Source organism: Cicer arietinum, chromosome 3, assembly GCF_000331145.2.
Source record: "Cicer arietinum cultivar CDC Frontier isolate Library 1 chromosome 3, Cicar.CDCFrontier_v2.0, whole genome shotgun sequence".
In the NCBI taxonomy this organism is placed as follows: Eukaryota; Viridiplantae; Streptophyta; class Magnoliopsida; order Fabales; family Fabaceae; genus Cicer; species Cicer arietinum.
The window spans coordinates 70,284,638-70,303,429 of record NC_021162.2 but is presented as its reverse complement, the minus strand read 5'-3'; the positions used below and the strand labels follow the sequence as shown (position 1 = coordinate 70,303,429).

The following is an 18,792-nucleotide window of genomic DNA, read 5'->3' as shown; positions in this document are numbered from 1 at the left end:
ATTAACTATTACGTAAAGTTAATATTTATTTTAAATTTTTATGATAATATTTTTGTTGATATTTTAACACATCAATTAAAATATATTATAAAAATTATAATCACTATAATTATATATTAATAAAAAATGATTATGTATCTTTCTTTACAATTTAAGAGTTATATATTAAGAAATTTTATTAGTAAAATTACGCAAAACTTTTTTTTTTTTAATCGTGGTTTTATGAAAATTGTTTTAATACCGTATTTGATGAAAGACACCACCTTTATAATCACTAACCGATCACAGTAATCTGCGAGTTTATTTGTAATATTCAGCATTATGCTTCTACAAATATACAATTTTTTTAATAATTCTATTTGTCCATTTTGATAAAGTATGACATGATGGATGCGATTAGGCTCTTTAAATAAACAAAAATAATATAATCTAAATATATACACTACAATTAACTTTGAGTTCCAAGTTCCAACCCAATCTAATCTAATTACGGTACTGTGTACACTGCGAATCTTCCAACAAGTATTGTTTTTTGTCTTTTTATTTACTTAGGTAAATAATACTCCTAGTAAATGAGGAAACAAAAAACAAGGAAAGAAGATTTAGTAATGATGGATCCGGATACAATGATGTTACTATGTAGTATAAAGACATATCCAATCTCAGCGATGTGAATGAACAATTTGATGAAGGCACAGCACAGGGAGGGTCAGAATTAAGTTAAATTGAATTGAATTGTGAATTGTATTGAGGTAGTAGTAGTAGTAGTAGGAGTAATAGTGAATAGTCATTGCAGTGAGTGAGTGATGTAGTAGCACACCATACCATAGGAATAGGATAGCATAGAGCCCAACAATGGGAAAAAAACAAAGGACTAAAACTATACCAAAGTTACAGTCTTAGATTAGCCCATTCATTTGCAACATTGAAGTTTGGACTTAGAAAGAGAAATTAGTAGTAGTAAAAAGTGGCAGAGCAGAGCAGAGCAGAAGAGAACAGAGATAGGGTGAGACAGTAAACTTAGTACGGATTTGATAGGTGAGATACTTTATAGAGAAAGAAATGTGGGGCTGTTTAGAATAATCAACTTTTTACTATTCACATGGAGTATACAAACTGTAGAAAGTAACAGTACTTGTAGTAGAGAGTAACAAGGGATGGATAGGGTTCAGGCTTTTCATGCTGCTTATGATACATATGCATGCAGATTATTAATACAGAGAGATGCATAATGCATTGCATCCCCCTTTGGCCCCATTGTGTTGCTATATTTATTAAGCTCATTTATAAGTTTGGACATTGCAGGTGTACGAAATCCTAAGCCACTGACAAAAGCCGAGGAATGCGGAATTGCTTTACTACAACGAAAAAAGGGACACAATGTAGAGAACCCCTGATTCTACACGTGTCCCCCTATAATTATCATACTTCAGAACAAAAATCTTCTACCTCTCATCATCGCCCAACCAATAGTATATATATATATTTCTCCTATTTTTTTCCACTTTCTTATTTCTATTATCAATTTCAAATTAACAAAATGTCAAATTAGATAGTACGTTTGTTCATCCCAAAAATTTTCAAAACAAATGTACTATTATCTGATTTTTTTTTTAATGATTAATAAACAATAGTCTGTTTATTTCCTTACAAAAACAGTCTGATTATAATTATTTCTTATTTGTACAAATGTACGATCTACTCTTAATTTTCATTAGACGCATTGCATCAAACGATTTATTCGCATCATGCATATTCTATTTTGTTTAAATACCTACCTCTGAAATTTGAGCTAAAATCAAGTATAATTAAATTTTTTTCCATGGACATTTCACATCTCACTGATACCTCCTATTAGCAGTTTTGTTTTATTCACTTTAGGTTGCTTTAAAAACAGCTGTTTGACCTAAGTACCAGAGATAAGAAAAACTTGTTGTCATATAATATATACACAAATACATTGGCTATAAATTGAAAATCGTTAAATTAACACGGTGTTAGAGATCTGTGAACAAAGTAAGCTTTCATTATCTTCTTGGACAGTGTGTTTCCGGAACTCTGACAATGATGCTTGTGTACATTACTACTAACTACAGACTTTTGATAGAGAGAGAGGTAGGAGTATAATTAAAATTCAAGGTGAAAGAGGGAATTATACGAGAAATTAACTACGTATAGGAATAATAAGACGTAAAGTGATTTCTTGTAAAAAGAAAGACGTAAAGTGATTTGGACATCCTACCATGCGCACATCACAAATGTACTATAAGCTTTTGGCCTAGGTTAGGACAGATATCATTACAAAAGACCTAAGACAGCTTTGGTGTTGCCTTAAATATAACAATAACCATGTGCCGTGAGTGTCAAAGCCAAATATTGCGAAGTGATATGTCGGCAATAACACCCAGTGGAGACTAACCGAATAGTAGCAACTTCCGATAAATTCATAATTATGAACCCACATATATGGGAATTTAATTTATTATAATTAGCATAATCACCTCAAATATTTTCAAGATAGAAATGCACGGAGAGTGAAAGATGATACCAAAGGAAATACTTTCCTCATTAGAATTGTCACATAACAGCGAAAGCATAGAGTTTCCATGCCTTGGCGGCAGGGCAATTTTTTACACGGAAGAAAATAGGTACTGTATATTAAAAAGAACAAATGGTGAAAGCTAGCAATTCAATTCCTACTTTAAGTCCCTACAAAGTTAATTTGTCAAATCACATTCCTAACCTTCCAATACAAAGACTAGACTTGTAGCTTTAATCTAGGAGCTGGGCTTCAGCTCCTGCAGTAGAAAGGGGATATGTTGGTGGAGTTAGTCATTGGAGGAGGAAAATGAGGGTGGAGGAAGGTCATGTTTGGATAATGAATTTGACTATCCGCAGCTGATGATGGTACTGTAGTTGGTGAAGGGAATCCTGATGATGCTGCAGCAGCAGAGAAAGGTGGAATCAAAGTTGACCCATTATAAGGACTTTGGAGTTGCCATGCCCATTTTGGCACTGAAGCAGCTTCCATCCTATTCTCTATTGCTCTTTCCTGAAAATAGAAACGAAATTTAATCATCATAAATCAAAGCTAAATGAAAATAGGATAAAGCTTATTCTTTATGTCTATAAATGAAAGTATTTATAAAATATTTCTAAAAACTTTTATAAGAGATATTGAAATATTTCTAAAAACTTTTATAAGAGATATTGAAATATTTCTAAATCATTCCTTCAATTTTATAAAATCTGATATATTGTTAAAACATATAGACTTAACCCTCCTTAACTTTTTCCAACAAAAAAACCCAACTCACAAACAACGGTTAAAGCAAAATTAGTATGGTAACAAGGATATACGAAAATTACCTTACACATGGGAAATAAATTGGATGGCATGGAAAAGCCGTAAGATGGCTGACCATTAAGTGATATTGACCCAGAGTCCTCAAACTATCAAGCAAATTGAAAATATATAATTATGTATGCAATTCAGATGAAATGAAAGAGTAGAGGGGCAAGGACAATTACAGACTTAAAGAAGAATTGAACTGGATTTAGCACAAGGGAAGTACACCATTCTTAAACCTTACCATAACACTCTTATCAACAGGCATATCATCCCAGCTACGCTGAACTTGTAAACCACTTCCGCTGTGGTGCATGTTCATCATTTGGTCATCAGAGTTAGAAGGAGGAGCTATACCCAAATTCAGATCAAGATTCCGCTTGCCATCTAAACGAAGCCCAAATTCAATGTGTTGTTAATGCATTTCACTTCATACTTTAATCACTAAGCAGATTATAAAGCCCAAAAAGTAGTACCTTTATTATCAGACTGGGAAAGTAACTCCCCTTCATAAGAGCTGGCCTCAAAATTAGTTACTGCTTCCCTTCCATTGCATTTTATAGCAGCCTTATCATACGCTCTATAATCAATAGAGCAAGTCAGTAACACAACAGTATAATCAAAAAGTTTAATTAGGCATTTCGTATGAGATATTCTAATATAAGAATTGGTAAACCTTGCTGCGTCTAGTTCGCTATCAAACAGCCCAAGATATATATATCTGCAGGCAAGAAATAAACCAGAACTTAATTATGGTTTATGGTTAAAAGCATTTTAGGATCAACTGTTTATTAATGAAACTCAAACTAATTGGTTCTCACTTTTTCCCAAGAAACTGTCCCATACGAGCTTCCCATCGCCCACATTTATGCAGAGTAACTCCCCTGTATTTGGAGCTTCCTCTTGAGAAACCAGTGCTCTGTCTACGCAGAATATGCACAAACTCTTCCTTTGTAAAGTTACTCATCTACACAACAATTAATCAAAGTAATTAATGCTACAATTAGAACTTACATTCAGATTTTAAATAAGATCAACAAAACAATCACTACAACTAATGCTCACAAACCTGCTTTATATCATCATCATAATCGCTAACGTTGAAATTGATATCCGCATCAACACCACGGAACTTGATTGCAGCTCGATCATATGCCCTGCAAATTAAACGAACAACAAAAATTTATAATTAAAAAAAAAATCAACGAAAAACATTTCAAATGCTCAAGAAAATAATAATTTAATAAATAAATAATAACTAAATATGAAATTTACCTTGCTGCAGCATGAGCAGTGTCAAATCCACCTGAAAAACAAAAAAGCAAGAACGATCAAGAACGTAAAATCAAAACGAAATGATCTCAAATCATCGATCGGCGTTGCTTCCTCACCTAAGTACACTTGTTTCCCACAATCCCTGCAGAAAAAAGTGGATTCAGAAACAATACTAATATGTAATGGTGAAACTTGAAAGTGAAAACTGAATTAAATGAACAGCAAAGGAAAAGAATAATCGATTGCTAACCAAATATGCGACTCCCATCTTCCTGTTCTCCGGTAGAAAGTAACGCCACGATACTGCGAACTTCTTGACCTCGGTCCCCGACGACTCTTTTTCACCTGCTGTGGTCGTGGAGCAACAACAGTCTGCTCCGGCACACCACCGTGATGATCCGACGAGAACTTCAACCATCCTTCACTTTCGGAAGGCGAGATTCCCGTTTCATTTGCCGGAAAAAGCTGAATAGTCCGTACACCAGCTTCTCCGGCGGTGGAGAGTTGAAGTTCACCGGAGATAGTAGCGTTGTCGATTGTACTGTTGTTGTTGAGTATGGCGAAGTTGTAAGCATATGCATCGCCGTAAGAACAGGAATCTTCAGTGTCGGCAGTGTTGACGACGGAGGAATCAAAGCTGCCGGAGCTTTCCATCTGAGCGGCAGAGAGTGGAAGAGTGTAGTTATCGAAAGCGGAATCGGCGTTGAGATTGAGATCCAACATTGTGAATTTGTTACGATTCAGTTATTATTAAGTTTGGAGGGAAAAAATAGTGAGTTGGTTTGTTATTGTCAGTTAGAATGAGAGGATCCAATGAAAATAATCAGCAACGCGCGGCTTCACTTAATCACTTCATTGTTCGTGTTTTAGAAGAGCGCGCGTAACATCAAATACTGAAATAGAGAAGGAAAGAGATAAAGTGAGTGAATGGGGTTGAAAACAAGCATGAATGATGAATGAATGCTTGCTCAACTTAATTCCTTTTCTTTTCCCCCTTACCCTTATAGGCATATTAGTAATATAATAATGCATCTATTTGTTTTGTTTCCCTTTTTCCACCCTTTTCAGGTTCTATTTATTGTTAGGTGAAGGGAGGGTCAGGCCCTACTATAATACAAGGAACAAAAATACTTGGCTCAAGACTCATCATATTCACGTATTTTATTTAATAAGTATTTTGTTCATATTGTTAACGATCACTTTTTGTTCTTCTTTAATTTAATAATTTTTTTTCATGTTTCAATATATTGTTCATATAAAGTGCATAAATCTGATGCACTTTTTTTAACTTAAAAAATATGATGTACTTCAATAAATAGTGTGTACTTTTTTGGTATAATGTATAGTGGGTAGAGACCATATTTTATTTATTTATTTTGGAATCACTTTGGTTTGGTCATTTCAACGTTAATAAACTATTGCAATAGAAATCTACGGTTAAGGTTATTTGATTCACAATAGTAATAAGTTGGATGACTTCGTGGGAAGTTATCTTTTTTAATCTTTTGTAAGAAAAAGTTAGTTCATAATTATTCATTTTAAATCTTTTTATTTCCTTATTTTTTATCTAAATAATTAGTTTATAGATATTTGTATTTTTTTTCTTTTCATCTGAACGTAAAATTGTTTTGCATTTTTTTAGGTATTTTATATTTTATTTTATTAATTTAAATGTTGTGAATCTATTCATAAATTTGTCATTTGTATTTTTTTATGATATTCACAATCATTTGTATGCAGCATTGAAATATAATGTCGAAAATTGTATGTAGAGAAGAACAACAAGAAGGAACAAATAAAAAATATGAAAAATTGTGCTGGTATAGACTTAGCAAATGGTTTTGATATTAAAAGGAAAATGAGAAAAACAGAATGAAATGTAATATACTCAATTTTTTATAGAACAAAAATATTCGTATCTAACAAACTCAATATTCAATTTTATATTATTTGAAATTAATACTCATTGTATCTATTGAATATTTATTTCATAAAAATATAAGAAAAAATTTAATATAATAATTATAATTTATTAAACATACGTGATGAATATTTAAAACAACGATTAATTAAATTGATAAAATAACTATTCTTTAATTTTGTATTTTTTCATTACCGATAATTAGATGGTTTTGATGATCACTTCAGTTATTTGACAATAACATTTAACTATATTCCTTCAAATTTAATAATTAAATATATATTTTTTGAATTACTTGTAAATTATTTACTTTCATATAGTGACCAACCCCACACAACCTACTCGCATGAAATGTGTAGATGCACGAGTATTTAATCAACAGAAATGTGAAAAAGTACTGTATAAAAAGAAAAATATAAAAATTATAGTTATTTGACATATTGGTTCCTAAAATACAAAAAGAAGTGTAGTTTTCTTTTTAGCTAGGAAAAAAAAAATTATCCTTAAAAGGATACTAATATTAACAGTAGACTGTAATTAAATTAAACGAATTATACGATTGAAATAATTTAAATATCGTTCAATTTGAATAGAGATGACATGTTCTTATTCAATTTAAAAAATACAACAATATTTAAACTTTTGAAAAAGTGTTGTAGTCAATGTAGTCATAACCAATTGAATATATTATTATTTGTATTATCTATAGTTTTTACAAAAAAATTAAATTGTTTACGTTGTTTCTGGAAAATAAAAATGAATTATTTCCACCAATATTTCCTTTCCACTCTCTTCTAAAAATTGTGAAGTTTATGTTGTTTCTAGAAAATAAAAATGGATTATTTTCACCAACATTTTCTTTCCACCCTCTTCTAAAAATTATAGATAAATCATCTGATTAAAAGTGTTAATTAGTGCACATGGTAAATAACAAATTGGCGTGATCGTAATTTTGAGCATGAGACACAAAACGAGAGACACGTGTTATAATGTGGTAAAATTTGAGGTTCGCAAAGGATAAGGAAGGGGCGTAGACCGTTCCACGGTTTCAAGTCCAGCAAAGGAAGAACAAAATTGCAATCTTCTTTCAAATGGATATTATTCATACACACTATTCAATACCAACTTTTATATCTCATCGTTTCTCTTCTTTATCATCGTCCTCTTTCCCCTTTAAAACTCTCTGTTCCAAAAGGGACGAATCTCAAACAAACGGCAATAACAATAACAAAGGTATTCATTAATTGTTCGATCTACAATATCGTTTAATTCATTTTTTTTCACACTACAAGGGGACTCGTGATACATCTAAAACTGTATACATGATTTTTTTCTTCTTAATTTAATACAATGTTAACATAATTCATTTATGTTATATTAAAGCATTGATTCACTTAATTGTATGATATGATCCTTTATAATTCTAACGAATCTATTTAATTGTTTTTACAATTTAATTTATATATTTTTTAAATGGATTTTTTTATGTCTTAAGATGATAAATCTTCAACGGATTGGGACAAGGCATGGTCAAGATTCAAGAAGCAAGGAAGAAAAACTCTGTTCTCAAATTTTTCTCCAAACAAGTATGTGAGTTGGAATCCTAGGCGTTCAGATTTCCCACCTTCTGAAGAGATTGATCCTATAAAGAGAACAGAGAGATCAAATCTCAAATTCTGGACTAGTCCTACTTTTACTCTAGGTGGAGCACTTATAATTCTCTTATTTCTTTTGTTGTATACTCTTCAATCACCAATCAACAAGTAATTTGAATTATAGAATTTGGAAATTAAATAAATATTTGTCTCATAGAAAAATGCACATTGTTTTCTATTATTATTATTGTAATTGATGGAGGCTTTGGTGGTTGCTTTTCATACACCGTGTAACTAGCTAAATGTTAATCAATTGTTATTAATCAATTTTTCTTCCTTTTACATTAGCTTACATAGGTTGAATTATGAGGAATTTATCTGTTTTATGTTAGCTGGGGTAGTCTAGTGGTTGGCTAGGGAAGCTTACAAATTGACAATTTAGTGGAATTGGATTGTATAGGATCATGCAACACTCTCTACTGCTTCCTCATTACCATTAACTAAGGTAATGAGTCTAATGACATATTCATATGGATTTGGGACATATTTCATTCGTGTATGCAAGCATCTAAAAGTAAAATATGCAAAGTTGTTATTATGGAATATGTCAAAAAGTGAAAAAGTTAAGGTGTATTTTCTTTATCGATAAAAATTTAGATGAGTTGAATTTTAAATTTCATTAATTAAGACAACTATTAATATTTAAATAAAGTTGATAGACAAATAATTTATATTTGTAAACTAATTGGTTGTATGGTTCATTTTTCAATAACTCTCTCAAAGTGTTTGAAATACTAGATGATATTAAAAAATTTATAATATTTTAAAAGTATTGCAGAAATGATTTTAAATTAAATGTGATAATATTACTCTATAGTAAAAAGGTAATTGAAAATAATGTATTTAATTTTAATTTTTAGTTAGATATATTAATTTTTGAATTACTATTTTGATTTATATTTAATTATAGAGATTATATATTTATTTCATATTATTAAATTAAAATATTTGCTTTGAATGAAGAATTTTAACTTTACATTAGTTGTATTCATGTTGTAGGTAGTTATAACAATATACTGTTTTGCAGTGTGTACTTGTGCAAGAGATAAAAAGAATGTTATTTTAATTGTGGATACAATATTTGATATGCATATATAGTGAACAATATTTTTTTTAAATTAATTAATTACTCTTTCAATTTTTTTTATATATATATATATAACAATAATGGAACAAAAATGAGAATAAAAAAAAGTGATTGAATCTTTGGTTCTTAAATATTTTTATCATCTTTTATAAATAAATTTTATTTTTCTAGTTTTCAAATTTGTAGGTTAACAATGAAAATGATTTTGTAGTCCTGTTAAGTGTTTTTTTTTAAGAGATATAATTGAATTCTGAGATACTTTCGTCTTAAACTAACAAATCCTTAAGGATAGTTTGTCTTCATAAGGTGTACGCCAATATCTTAATTTTATGGTAATTATTTAATGTGAATTTTATGGTTTTTCGTGTTTTATGGAGTTGATGAACAACATTTAGCACCTGAAAATATTTGACAAAATTTGAATTCATACTCTCAATGTACTTATAATTTATAAATCCTTCTTTCATCATGCGATACATGCTGCCAATGTTTTCTTTTTATACTAAAAAACGATATTAATTGATTAGTAATACAATATATTGTATAAATATAAAAATAATTTTGTTAAAAATTAAAAATAATGAATTTGTGAATAAATTTACAACATATGAGATAATGGTGCAAAATAACTATGCAATTAAAAATATAACAAAATTCAAGTATCAAAAATACGGTTCGATAATAGTGCAAAACAACGACACAATTAAAAATATAACAAAACTCAAGTGTACGAAATATATACTTTAAATCTGCAATATAAAAATACGGTTCAATAATAATGCAAAACAACAACTCAATTAAAAATATAACAAAACTCAAGTGTCCGAAATACATAATTTACATCTGTAATATTGATGCTGCATCACACAAAAAATAATAATTAAATAAAGTTATTTATTTAAATTGATTGAAGAAAAAATTATTTAAAAGGATTATTTTAGAAAAAAAATCATAAATCACTTGTATTAAGAAAAGCAAAACCAAAATTTATAAGTGGAAGCAACGGCGGCTGTGTTGACATTAAATTGTGAAACCAACTTGCCATGAATTGCCTCATAAATTCATAATCACACAACTACAACATACAACATCAAAATTTTGCAATGGTAACTGTTCGTTTGGAAATTATAAAATAAGTGATTTTAATCTTCATTAATTTAAAATTATTTTAATGAAGATTGTGATATAAAATTTTCAAAGAATTTTTATTTTATTTTTAATGAAATTAGTGGTTACAAACAGACTCTAAATTAAAAGTAATGTTTTTTTCTTTATAAAAAAATGTATGTTATGTACAATATTCTTCCATCAAATCAAAATAACAATAATAATTCTTAAAAGAAAAATAACCAAAAAATCTCCTACTCTTTTCCACACTTAAACCATTTATAATCATGCCATTTAATCCCAACACGTATTCTCTACATTATATTTCTCCGCACTCCAATCTAACCATGCCTCTGACATTTACTTAAAAAAAGCACTCCCATCTAACCTGAATTAAATAAAAAACCTATAAATATGTCTATCCATTAACAATCTTTAAACGGAACACATCTATGAAGAGACTATTTAAAGGAAACATTTTACAAAATTGTGTTCATAAATTATTTTAATCTCATTCGTAAACTCTAAGCATTTATTTTTGCCAATAACTCTCTAAGCATTTAATCAAGTCAAGTGTTCTATTCAACTTTGATGAAGACAAGTTTCTTAATCGGATTATTGGATTTTGCATCCCACATTTTAACTCTTATTCTATATTTTAATTCCTATTTCACATTTTATTATTTTTTATTCGAACTTCTAAAAATACTTTTTGCAGAAAATATATAAATTTTAAATAAGTTTTCGAAATTTTTGGTATATAAAATTTTTTCTTAATATTTTTTATATTTTCAAAATTTTGAGTTTATGAAATTTCTAATATAATTTCTTTTTTTCAATTTGTGAAATTTTTTCTTCTTTATGAAATTAATTTTTTTATACCAAATTTTTTAATGAAATATCTAATATGTAACTTCTTTTTTTACGTACCATAAATTAATTTCTAAACCCAATTTTGGGAAAAACAAAATTTTATACTGAAAATTTTGTAGTTGATTGGGGTAAAAAAACGAGTCCATAAAATTTCAATGAAAATATATGAATATAATACTATAAAATTAAAATTTTCAAGAATTATGTAGGTAAGAGATCAAAGTTTATAAATATGAAATCTAATATTTTCTTAATTGTTCTCGATCGACCCAATGCCTAATTTGTTTTGATCCACAAACACATGTTTAATACAGTTTGTCCCACTATTATGTTCAACAATAATCAAAAGACTATAGTGAACACTAGTCTCAATGAACAAGAAGAGTAGCGACAACATTACAACAAAAAAAATGCCAAAGATATCTATATCTTTAATAAAACTAATCGACCTTCTATATAAACAACTATTCAATCACATTAAAAAGTACATAATTTATATACTATCTTCTTACATGTAACTCTTCTCAAACAACTACTTACTTCAACATTAAAGTATTTGTAAATATTACTACGAGCAGATTGTAAATCAAGTCCAGTCATCCTCCTTGTTCCGGTCGGAATATCTAACAAAATAAAAAAACCCTAATTAATTTTTTTTACAATCTTTTATTGTTTTAGAAGATAATATATTAAAAATGAAAGTCTGGAGCATTTTGTTAACATACGATAATGTTCCTAAGGACAACATGATTTCAATCCATGCATAAAAAATCCAAATCAAAACCCATATAAACCCCACATTCTCCATTCAACTTAAGAAACGGTTGGACAATAACAAGAATGAGAGATTTTGTGATCCTCGGTTCTTCCATCGTCAATCCTCCTCCAAACCCATCATCACAACCCCGTCACACTATCAAACCCCACAATTCTTCTCTCTCGAAGCTCCCTTCTTTATCTCCACGGAAGAATTCTACTACCCTTCTCCAAACCCCTCTCATTCTCAAACAATTCGAAACGGTTCTACATGACGCTGTTGATTCTGACTTGAATGCTGAGCTTTTGGCCAACGCGGTTCTGATGGGTATCAAAGGAAGGAACTTTCGGATTGTGATTGATAGTTTGAACAAATTGCAGGGTATTGGGAATGGGATTTCTCTCTCTACTCAATTTGATGAATCTGCTATGAGTGTCATTGCAAAGGAGTGTTCTTTCATGGTCACGTCTGGTCACATTCAGGAATCTGTTGAATTGATGGAGGTTCTCTCACGTAATTTTTCTATTTTCTTTTCTGGTTCTTTTTGTTGTTCAATTCTGTTTGTTTTAGTAGCAATCAAATTCTAGAGGGTGTTTCTTCTTTCTAAATTAACATTTTTGCTTTGAATTCACTCATCGAACTCTTTTTTAAGATAATGTGTTTGTTTGGATTAACTTATTTATCACATAGACAATTGTGAGAATGTATTGTTGAGATTATAAAAACAACTTATGACATGTCAATAAGTTATTTTCAGCTTATTTCTGTAAACTCTTCGGAGTAGCTTATGAAAATAAATTAATTATAGAAATAGATTATACACAAACACTTATATGGTAAACACTTTTGGTATAAGGGCTTAATTAAGTTGTTTATCTAAATAGAGCTGCCCTTATGAATGGAACAGCTTCTTTATGATTGACATTTTTTTTCTGTGATAAATTAAAATACATGGATTTGTTCATTCAGGTTACCAGCTATCAATTGGAGAACTTGTTCAGCCATCTGACATAATAAAAAGATGTGTTCTTAATCGTAAGCCAAATTTAGCTGTGAGGTATGCATGATTTTAGTATATTGTTTCAATTTCTTAAGCACATTGTGCTGCTTCTTGTGGTATTCTATAAATAGTTCATTCATATAGGTTAGTTTTCTTTATACAATCAATTCTATTTTATATGATAGTGTCACATTTTTCAGGTATGCGTCCCTTCTTCCACAAGCACATATACTATTTTGTAGCATCATATCTGGATTTGGCAAAAGTAGGGATTTAGTTTCTGCTCTGAAAGCCTACGATGCAATGAAGAAGAATCTGAAACGTCCCAATATGTACATATACCGGGCAATAATCGACGTTTGTGGTCTATGTGGCGATTTCATGAAATCTAGGTACATATATGAGGTATTTTTCAATCAGTTTACATTTTCTTCAACTTGTATAAGGCGACTTAAAGCAAAGAGCCTATTAAAGAATTTTGGGTTTTATTTTACTACTTTACACTCTTAAATATAGCTATGATGCAAAGGCCTTTTACTTACCAGTTACATCCCACTAAAGAAATATCTAGTTTAAGCATTTTTGTTGACTCTTCATTCACATCCCCTAAATAAGTAAAAATGATGAAAAGAGGTCATTGCTGTGAGAGAGAATATTCCTCAAACTAGGGGCAAAGAAAGGGTAATTAAATTTTAAGAACTTTTCTACTTATTCTGTGATTTGGCTTTTGCATGTTTCCTAAAGTTGTCTTAGATTTTCAAAATATGAAGCTTAAACTTGATTATCTTGTTAAAATCTTATACTATTAATTCACTTCTCAGTTGTGTATTATAGCATTCATTTTGGACAATTTCTGGTGCAGGATTTGCTTAATCAGAAAATCACTCCAAATATATATGTATTCAACAGTCTCATGAATGCCAATGCCCATGATATCAGCTACACGTTAAATCTATACCAGAATATGCAGGTGACTCCTGCTGTCTGCAAATATTAATATTATTATGGCATATATGCAGAACTCGAGAAGATAGACGTGCATGTATATATATATATATAGCTAGTTTAATTATGACTCTAAAAGCTTGCATAAGGCATCAGTTGTTCTTACTGTTCCTATCTTGTCATAAAGTTTTGTTTCATGTACTAAATAAACAGCACCAAGCAAATCTTGTATATCCCACTGTCCATTCTGTTTCCCTTGAAAAATGAGAAAAGAAGGCTAATTAGATTATCTTCTGCATAACTTGACATATTAATTGATTGAATATGCTTTAATTTTGATACCGAGAGTTGATAAAGCTTCTATTCATCCAAGTAAATGCTATATATTTCCTGTTTTCCTGCTACAAATCCAGAAGGTAGGCTTGAAACCAGATATGACATCCTATAACATCCTACTGAAAGCATGCTGTGTTGCTGGAAGAGTTGACCTGGCCCAAGACATGTATAAGGAACTTAAGCATTTGGAATCAATTGGACAACTGAAATTAGATGTTTTTACCTACAGTACAATTATTAAGGTATATTATTATTGTAGATCAATAATATCGCTGTAATTTCATTGATTTTGTATTGTTCCTAAAAATTATGTAACACTTGTGTACAAAATATTTGGCATGTCCTGACCAATGCCAATTTCAGGTCTTTGCAGATGCGAAATTGTGGCAAATGGCTCTAAAAATTAAGCACGACATGCTGTTGGCTGGTGTTTCTCTTAATACCGTTGCATGGTCATCATTAATCAATGCCTGTGCACATGCAGGGCTTGTAGAGCAGGCAATTCAGTTATTTGAAGAGATGCTTTTGTCTGGCTGTGAACCTAATACACAGTGTTTCAACATCATTTTACATGCATGTGTCGAAGGTTGCCAGTATGACAGGGCTTTTCGCTTTTTCTATTCTTGGAAGGGAAATAAGACTTTAGTGTCCTTTGGTGAAAGCCACAATAGCAATGCAGAGGAGGGAGGCATGGATAGTGTTACCACCACAGTGCCAAAAGGCATTTCTAGTTCGCATATCATGAGTTTTACTGAGAGGTTCCCCTTCAAACCAACTACATCGACATACAATACTTTACTGAAGGCCTGTGGAACTAATTACTATCACGCAAAAGCATTAATCAACGAGATGAAAACAGTAGGTCTTTCCCCTAATCAAATAAGCTGGTCAATTTTGATAAATATATGCGGAGGATCAGAAAATGTGGAGGGTGCCATTGAGGTAAAAATTTAATTAATTAGAATATAATATTTTGCTTCGATTTTGCACAAAGTTTTGGAAACCCTGTCAGTCAAGTTGTGTTTGAATTGGTGTTTTGGTAAAACGGCCAGAGATAAATTATTATTTTTTTAAATCATAATTGACATTTTATGTACCGATTGAACTATTTAGTCCTGCCAAGAAAAGGGAGAACAATTATAAGTATTTGTTACTCAAAAATTGCCCAATGTGTTCAGTTTTTGGTTGGGCATCAATGGAATGATTAATTTGGTGCCTTGATCAATAATTAGAAAAATGACCATTGATTTAGACTTCGGAGGGAAAGAATAAGTGAAATGGAAAATCCTTCTCAAATGTTAAAAAGCTAAAGATTTACTTTATGTAAAACTGTTGCTAGATAAATTACAGCGACCTGTAAAACTACAATGTTTAAATTGCAGCCGTCGAAACCAATGTTAAGTACCGAGCATATCTTGCCATTCTTCATTTTGAAAACCTTACCACAAATTCATATTTGAGATAAAACTGTACTTCTTAATAAATCGCTGAGAAATAATAGTCTCTGAATATTGATATGCTGAAAGAGTACAAACTATTCTACTTTGCTTAATAATCTCATGGAATGGTATTGGTTTTCTTATGAGATGACCATTCCCCCTTGCAGATTTTGAGAACCATGATTGATGCTGGAGTTAAACCTGATGTTGTTGCATATACAACAGCCATTAAGGTCCAACATCCTGTTCCATGAACTCATTTTATTTTATAAAATTAGTTGTACAATTTTTCACAATCTAGAAATTACCTGGATTTTGACATGTAGGAAATTTTCCTTTTGGTTTGTAGGTTTGTGTCGAAAGTAAGAATTTTACGAAAGCATTAACACTATATGAAGAAATGAAAAGCTATGAGACGCAACCAAATTTGGTGAGTTGTTATCATGTTACTTCTATTTTTCACAAAATCGTAAACTTAGATCTATCCACTTAATGCAATTTGGATGATGCTTCTCTAAGATTCCTCATTCATTAAAATAATCTAAAATATACATAGCATGGTTGATAATTGATATTTCTTCTCATAGTTTCTGTTAGGATGTATCATTAAGGATATATGCTCTCAATGAAGCACTGACACACATACAAACACTGCACAGACACAACTCATACACGCCGACACCGATAATAATTTTAATAAACGGACGTAATTGAATGTAATCACTTATGTCGGTGATTACTTATGTCGGTGTTGTGTCAACACATATTGGATATCAGACATGCTTTCAATATGACATGTTAGTGCTAAATAGCCTATTGTGTTAGTCATTTAGCTCATTAGTTAGAAGGGATTACAAGGGAATTGGTTAGATAGATCCTAGGGGGATTCATTCAGAACATTAGATAGTTTTTAAGTGAAAAGAGAGATCCTTTGTGAAGGGGAAACCCTCAGGGAGAATTCTGTTGCCCCCCATTTTCTGTTTTAGTTATCGGTAATACATTTCTATTTTTTGCATTCTTTCTATCTTTCATTCATTTCAAATTTTCTAGGTTGCTAACAGTTTTCAAGGTGATAAAAAGAAATGACAAACAATGCATATAGTAAATCTCAAAAATGGAAATCACAGATATCTTGGATTGGGAGCAAAAAAGAGAATATGCTTCCTCAAGTTAATCCCTATTGGTTTTGTTAATTATCTTCTCAGGTGACATATAACACACTGCTAAGGGCACGCAGTAAATATGGATCCTTACGTGAAGTGCAACAGTGCCTGGCTATATATCAGGATATGCGAAAGGCAGGGTATGTTTAGCTCATATATTCTCTATACAATTAACTTATGTTTTCAATGTATACTTGACAAATGTCATGTGTACCATGACTGTTCGTGTTTAATGGTTTCACGAAAAGGTAAAGCCAATTCATATCTTAGCAACATAGATATCCTGAATAATCCATGCTTGGAAGTTTGTATGTTATTTCAAGCTGTATATGCATACACAGAGCTGCAGTCTGCATTGATGCTACATATAAGAAAATGGTCAGAATAATTGCTTCAGTTATGAACTAAGTAGTGTATGGGTTATAGGTACAAACCCAATGACTACTACCTGGAGGAGCTGATTGAGGAGTGGTGTGAAGGAGTAATACAAGACAACGAAGAGTACGAAGTAGAATTTTCTTCCAGCAAGAAACCTGAAATAGAGAGACCTGAAAGTTTACTTCTTGAAAAAATCGCGGCCCACCTACTAAAGAGGGTAGCTGACATCTTGGCAATTGATGTTCAAGGTCTCTCAAAGGTACCCTATAGTATATCCATGGGCTATTATTTTGCATAAATCTGTCTCAAGCATGGCTCAAAGCTACAATTTTTGTTGACAAGCATTACTTGAATAACACTTCATTTGTTTCCATATCTTCTCTGGGTTTCTGTTACAACTCTTTAATTTAGAAAATAAAACAATAACTTTATGAAGTCTTAATTCTTACTTTTTGTCATCAAACCTTCTGTGTCATCAGGTTGAAGCTCGCCTGGTCATTCTTGCAGTTCTTCGAATGATCAAAGAGAACTATGCTTTTGGTATGTAATGCTACACTACAATACCATTTGTAGCATGGCCTTTTGCCCAATAAGCATTTATTTATTTATATAGGTATATCAACTAACAGAACAAGGAAGTGGAGATAAAAAAAAAAAAAAGATTTTGGTCCTCTGAAGTAGGTAGTTAGTATAGTGAAAAAATCAAGAGTTATATTTTAATTGTTATCCATATTATACGATATTAATCATTAATCATTAATTTTGTTTATCAACAATTGTTATTACTTATACTTCTTTATAAAGTAAATTATTCACTTTCGAGGAGTTTGACCTCAAAAAAACGTGTAACTAAACATGCTATTGGCCTTTATGGATACAGGGCATTCAGTGAATGATGACATCTTGATCATCATAGGAGCTACCAAAGCAGATGAAAGTCCAGCAAAAGAAATATTAGAAGTGCAAGAGGCTGTGATAAAACTTCTTAGGAATGAATTGGGGCTTGAGGCTCTTCCAGCCAAAACCAGATTTGCACCAAGTGACTCACCAAAGTTACAGAACACCAAAGAGAATGCATTACCCACAACAATGGTGTTTCACACAAGGAGACCTGCAGTTCTACAAAGATTGAAGGTCACTAAACAATCATTACACCGTTGGTTGCAAAGGAGAGTAAGTGTAAAATAGTATTTGGCCTCTTCAATATTTTTTTTTACAGAATGAGAATCTCTTCATTGTTTATATAAGAACTCATAGGAAATATGTACAAATGTTAGATCTGCCAATTCTTTTCCCTCTCGGCGGCTGCTTCGACTTGTATATAATCATTGGTATAGCTGCAAATGTATTTTGTATCCAAAATAAAAACTGTCATGGAATAAAATCATATGTTTTCTTCAGTATTTTTAATATTTTTCTCTCAGTTGTACGTACTTATGCTGAATTTCAAGGTTAACTCAAGCAAATTAATAGCACTCTGTTCCCAATCACCCTGTTTACTGAAACA

At 30.9% G+C, this 18,792-nt stretch overlaps 3 protein-coding genes across 6 annotated transcripts; 2 read left to right on the top strand and 1 right to left on the bottom strand.

Moving 5' to 3' along the window:
• Positions 1 to 2,542: 2,542 nt before the first annotated feature.
• On the bottom strand, positions 2,543 to 5,674 carry LOC101511414 (APETALA2-like protein 3). Of its 2 annotated transcripts, none has more exons than XM_073365781.1 (10): positions 4,875 to 5,674; positions 4,741 to 4,766; positions 4,625 to 4,655; positions 4,419 to 4,506; positions 4,171 to 4,316; positions 4,026 to 4,094; positions 3,826 to 3,929; positions 3,594 to 3,736; positions 3,370 to 3,453; positions 2,543 to 3,052 (listed from the first exon to the last, which is right to left on the bottom strand). In XM_073365781.1, the coding sequence occupies exons 1-10, from the start codon at positions 5,345 to 5,347 to the stop codon at positions 2,792 to 2,794; spliced, it is 1,425 nt and encodes a 474-aa protein (XP_073221882.1). In that variant the 5' UTR covers positions 5,348 to 5,674; the 3' UTR covers positions 2,543 to 2,791. The 2 variants fall into 2 exon arrangements, with proteins under 2 accessions (XP_073221882.1, XP_004493938.1); XM_004493881.4 differs by having other exon boundaries at positions 4,026 to 4,070; positions 4,875 to 5,673.
• A 1,891-nt stretch (positions 5,675 to 7,565) lies between these two features.
• On the top strand, positions 7,566 to 8,482 carry LOC101511108 (uncharacterized). The gene is made up of 2 exons (XM_004493880.4): positions 7,566 to 7,778; positions 8,041 to 8,482. The coding sequence occupies exons 1-2, from the start codon at positions 7,637 to 7,639 to the stop codon at positions 8,310 to 8,312; spliced, it is 414 nt and encodes a 137-aa protein (XP_004493937.1). The 5' UTR covers positions 7,566 to 7,636; the 3' UTR covers positions 8,313 to 8,482.
• Positions 8,483 to 12,006: 3,524 nt separating this feature from the next.
• On the top strand, positions 12,007 to 18,695 carry LOC101510782 (pentatricopeptide repeat-containing protein At5g02830, chloroplastic). Of its 3 annotated transcripts, none has more exons than XM_012713973.3 (12): positions 12,008 to 12,537; positions 12,994 to 13,081; positions 13,225 to 13,429; positions 13,887 to 13,994; positions 14,386 to 14,547; positions 14,669 to 15,247; positions 15,912 to 15,977; positions 16,094 to 16,174; positions 16,950 to 17,047; positions 17,334 to 17,544; positions 17,765 to 17,825; positions 18,166 to 18,695. In XM_012713973.3, exons 1-12 carry the CDS (start codon positions 12,108 to 12,110, stop codon positions 18,471 to 18,473), a joined length of 2,397 nt encoding a protein of 798 aa, XP_012569427.1. In that variant the 5' UTR covers positions 12,008 to 12,107; the 3' UTR covers positions 18,474 to 18,695. The 3 variants fall into 3 exon arrangements, with proteins under 3 accessions (XP_073222093.1, XP_012569427.1, XP_004493936.1); XM_004493879.4 differs by having other exon boundaries at positions 12,009 to 12,537; positions 14,383 to 14,547; XM_073365992.1 differs by lacking the exon at positions 17,765 to 17,825 and having other exon boundaries at positions 12,007 to 12,537; positions 14,383 to 14,547; positions 18,166 to 18,311.
• Positions 18,696 to 18,792: the final 97 nt, after the last annotated feature.

What these genes read in the sequence shown, in the direction of transcription:
- LOC101511414 (XM_073365781.1), bottom strand. Translation starts at nt 5,347, where the DNA reads ATGTTGGATCTCAATCTCAACGCCGATTCCGCTTTCGATAACTACACT. An exon ending in TGGGAAACAAGTGTACTTAG is followed by an intron (nt 4,656 to 4,740) that starts GTGAGGAAGCAA and finishes TTTGTTTTTCAG; the next exon opens with GTGGATTTGACACTGCTCAT. An exon ending in GGACAGTTTCTTGGGAAAAA is followed by an intron (nt 4,095 to 4,170) that starts GTGAGAACCAAT and finishes ACCATAATTAAG; the next exon opens with TTCTGGTTTATTTCTTGCCT.
- LOC101511108 (XM_004493880.4), top strand. Translation starts at nt 7,637, where the DNA reads ATGGATATTATTCATACACACTATTCAATACCAACTTTTATATCTCAT. An exon ending in CGGCAATAACAATAACAAAG is followed by an intron (nt 7,779 to 8,040) that starts GTATTCATTAAT and finishes TTATGTCTTAAG; the next exon opens with ATGATAAATCTTCAACGGAT.
- LOC101510782 (XM_004493879.4), top strand. Translation starts at nt 12,108, where the DNA reads ATGAGAGATTTTGTGATCCTCGGTTCTTCCATCGTCAATCCTCCTCCA. An exon ending in ATTGATGGAGGTTCTCTCAC is followed by an intron (nt 12,538 to 12,993) that starts GTAATTTTTCTA and finishes TTGTTCATTCAG; the next exon opens with GTTACCAGCTATCAATTGGA. An exon ending in CATATACAACAGCCATTAAG is followed by an intron (nt 15,978 to 16,093) that starts GTCCAACATCCT and finishes TTTGGTTTGTAG; the next exon opens with GTTTGTGTCGAAAGTAAGAA.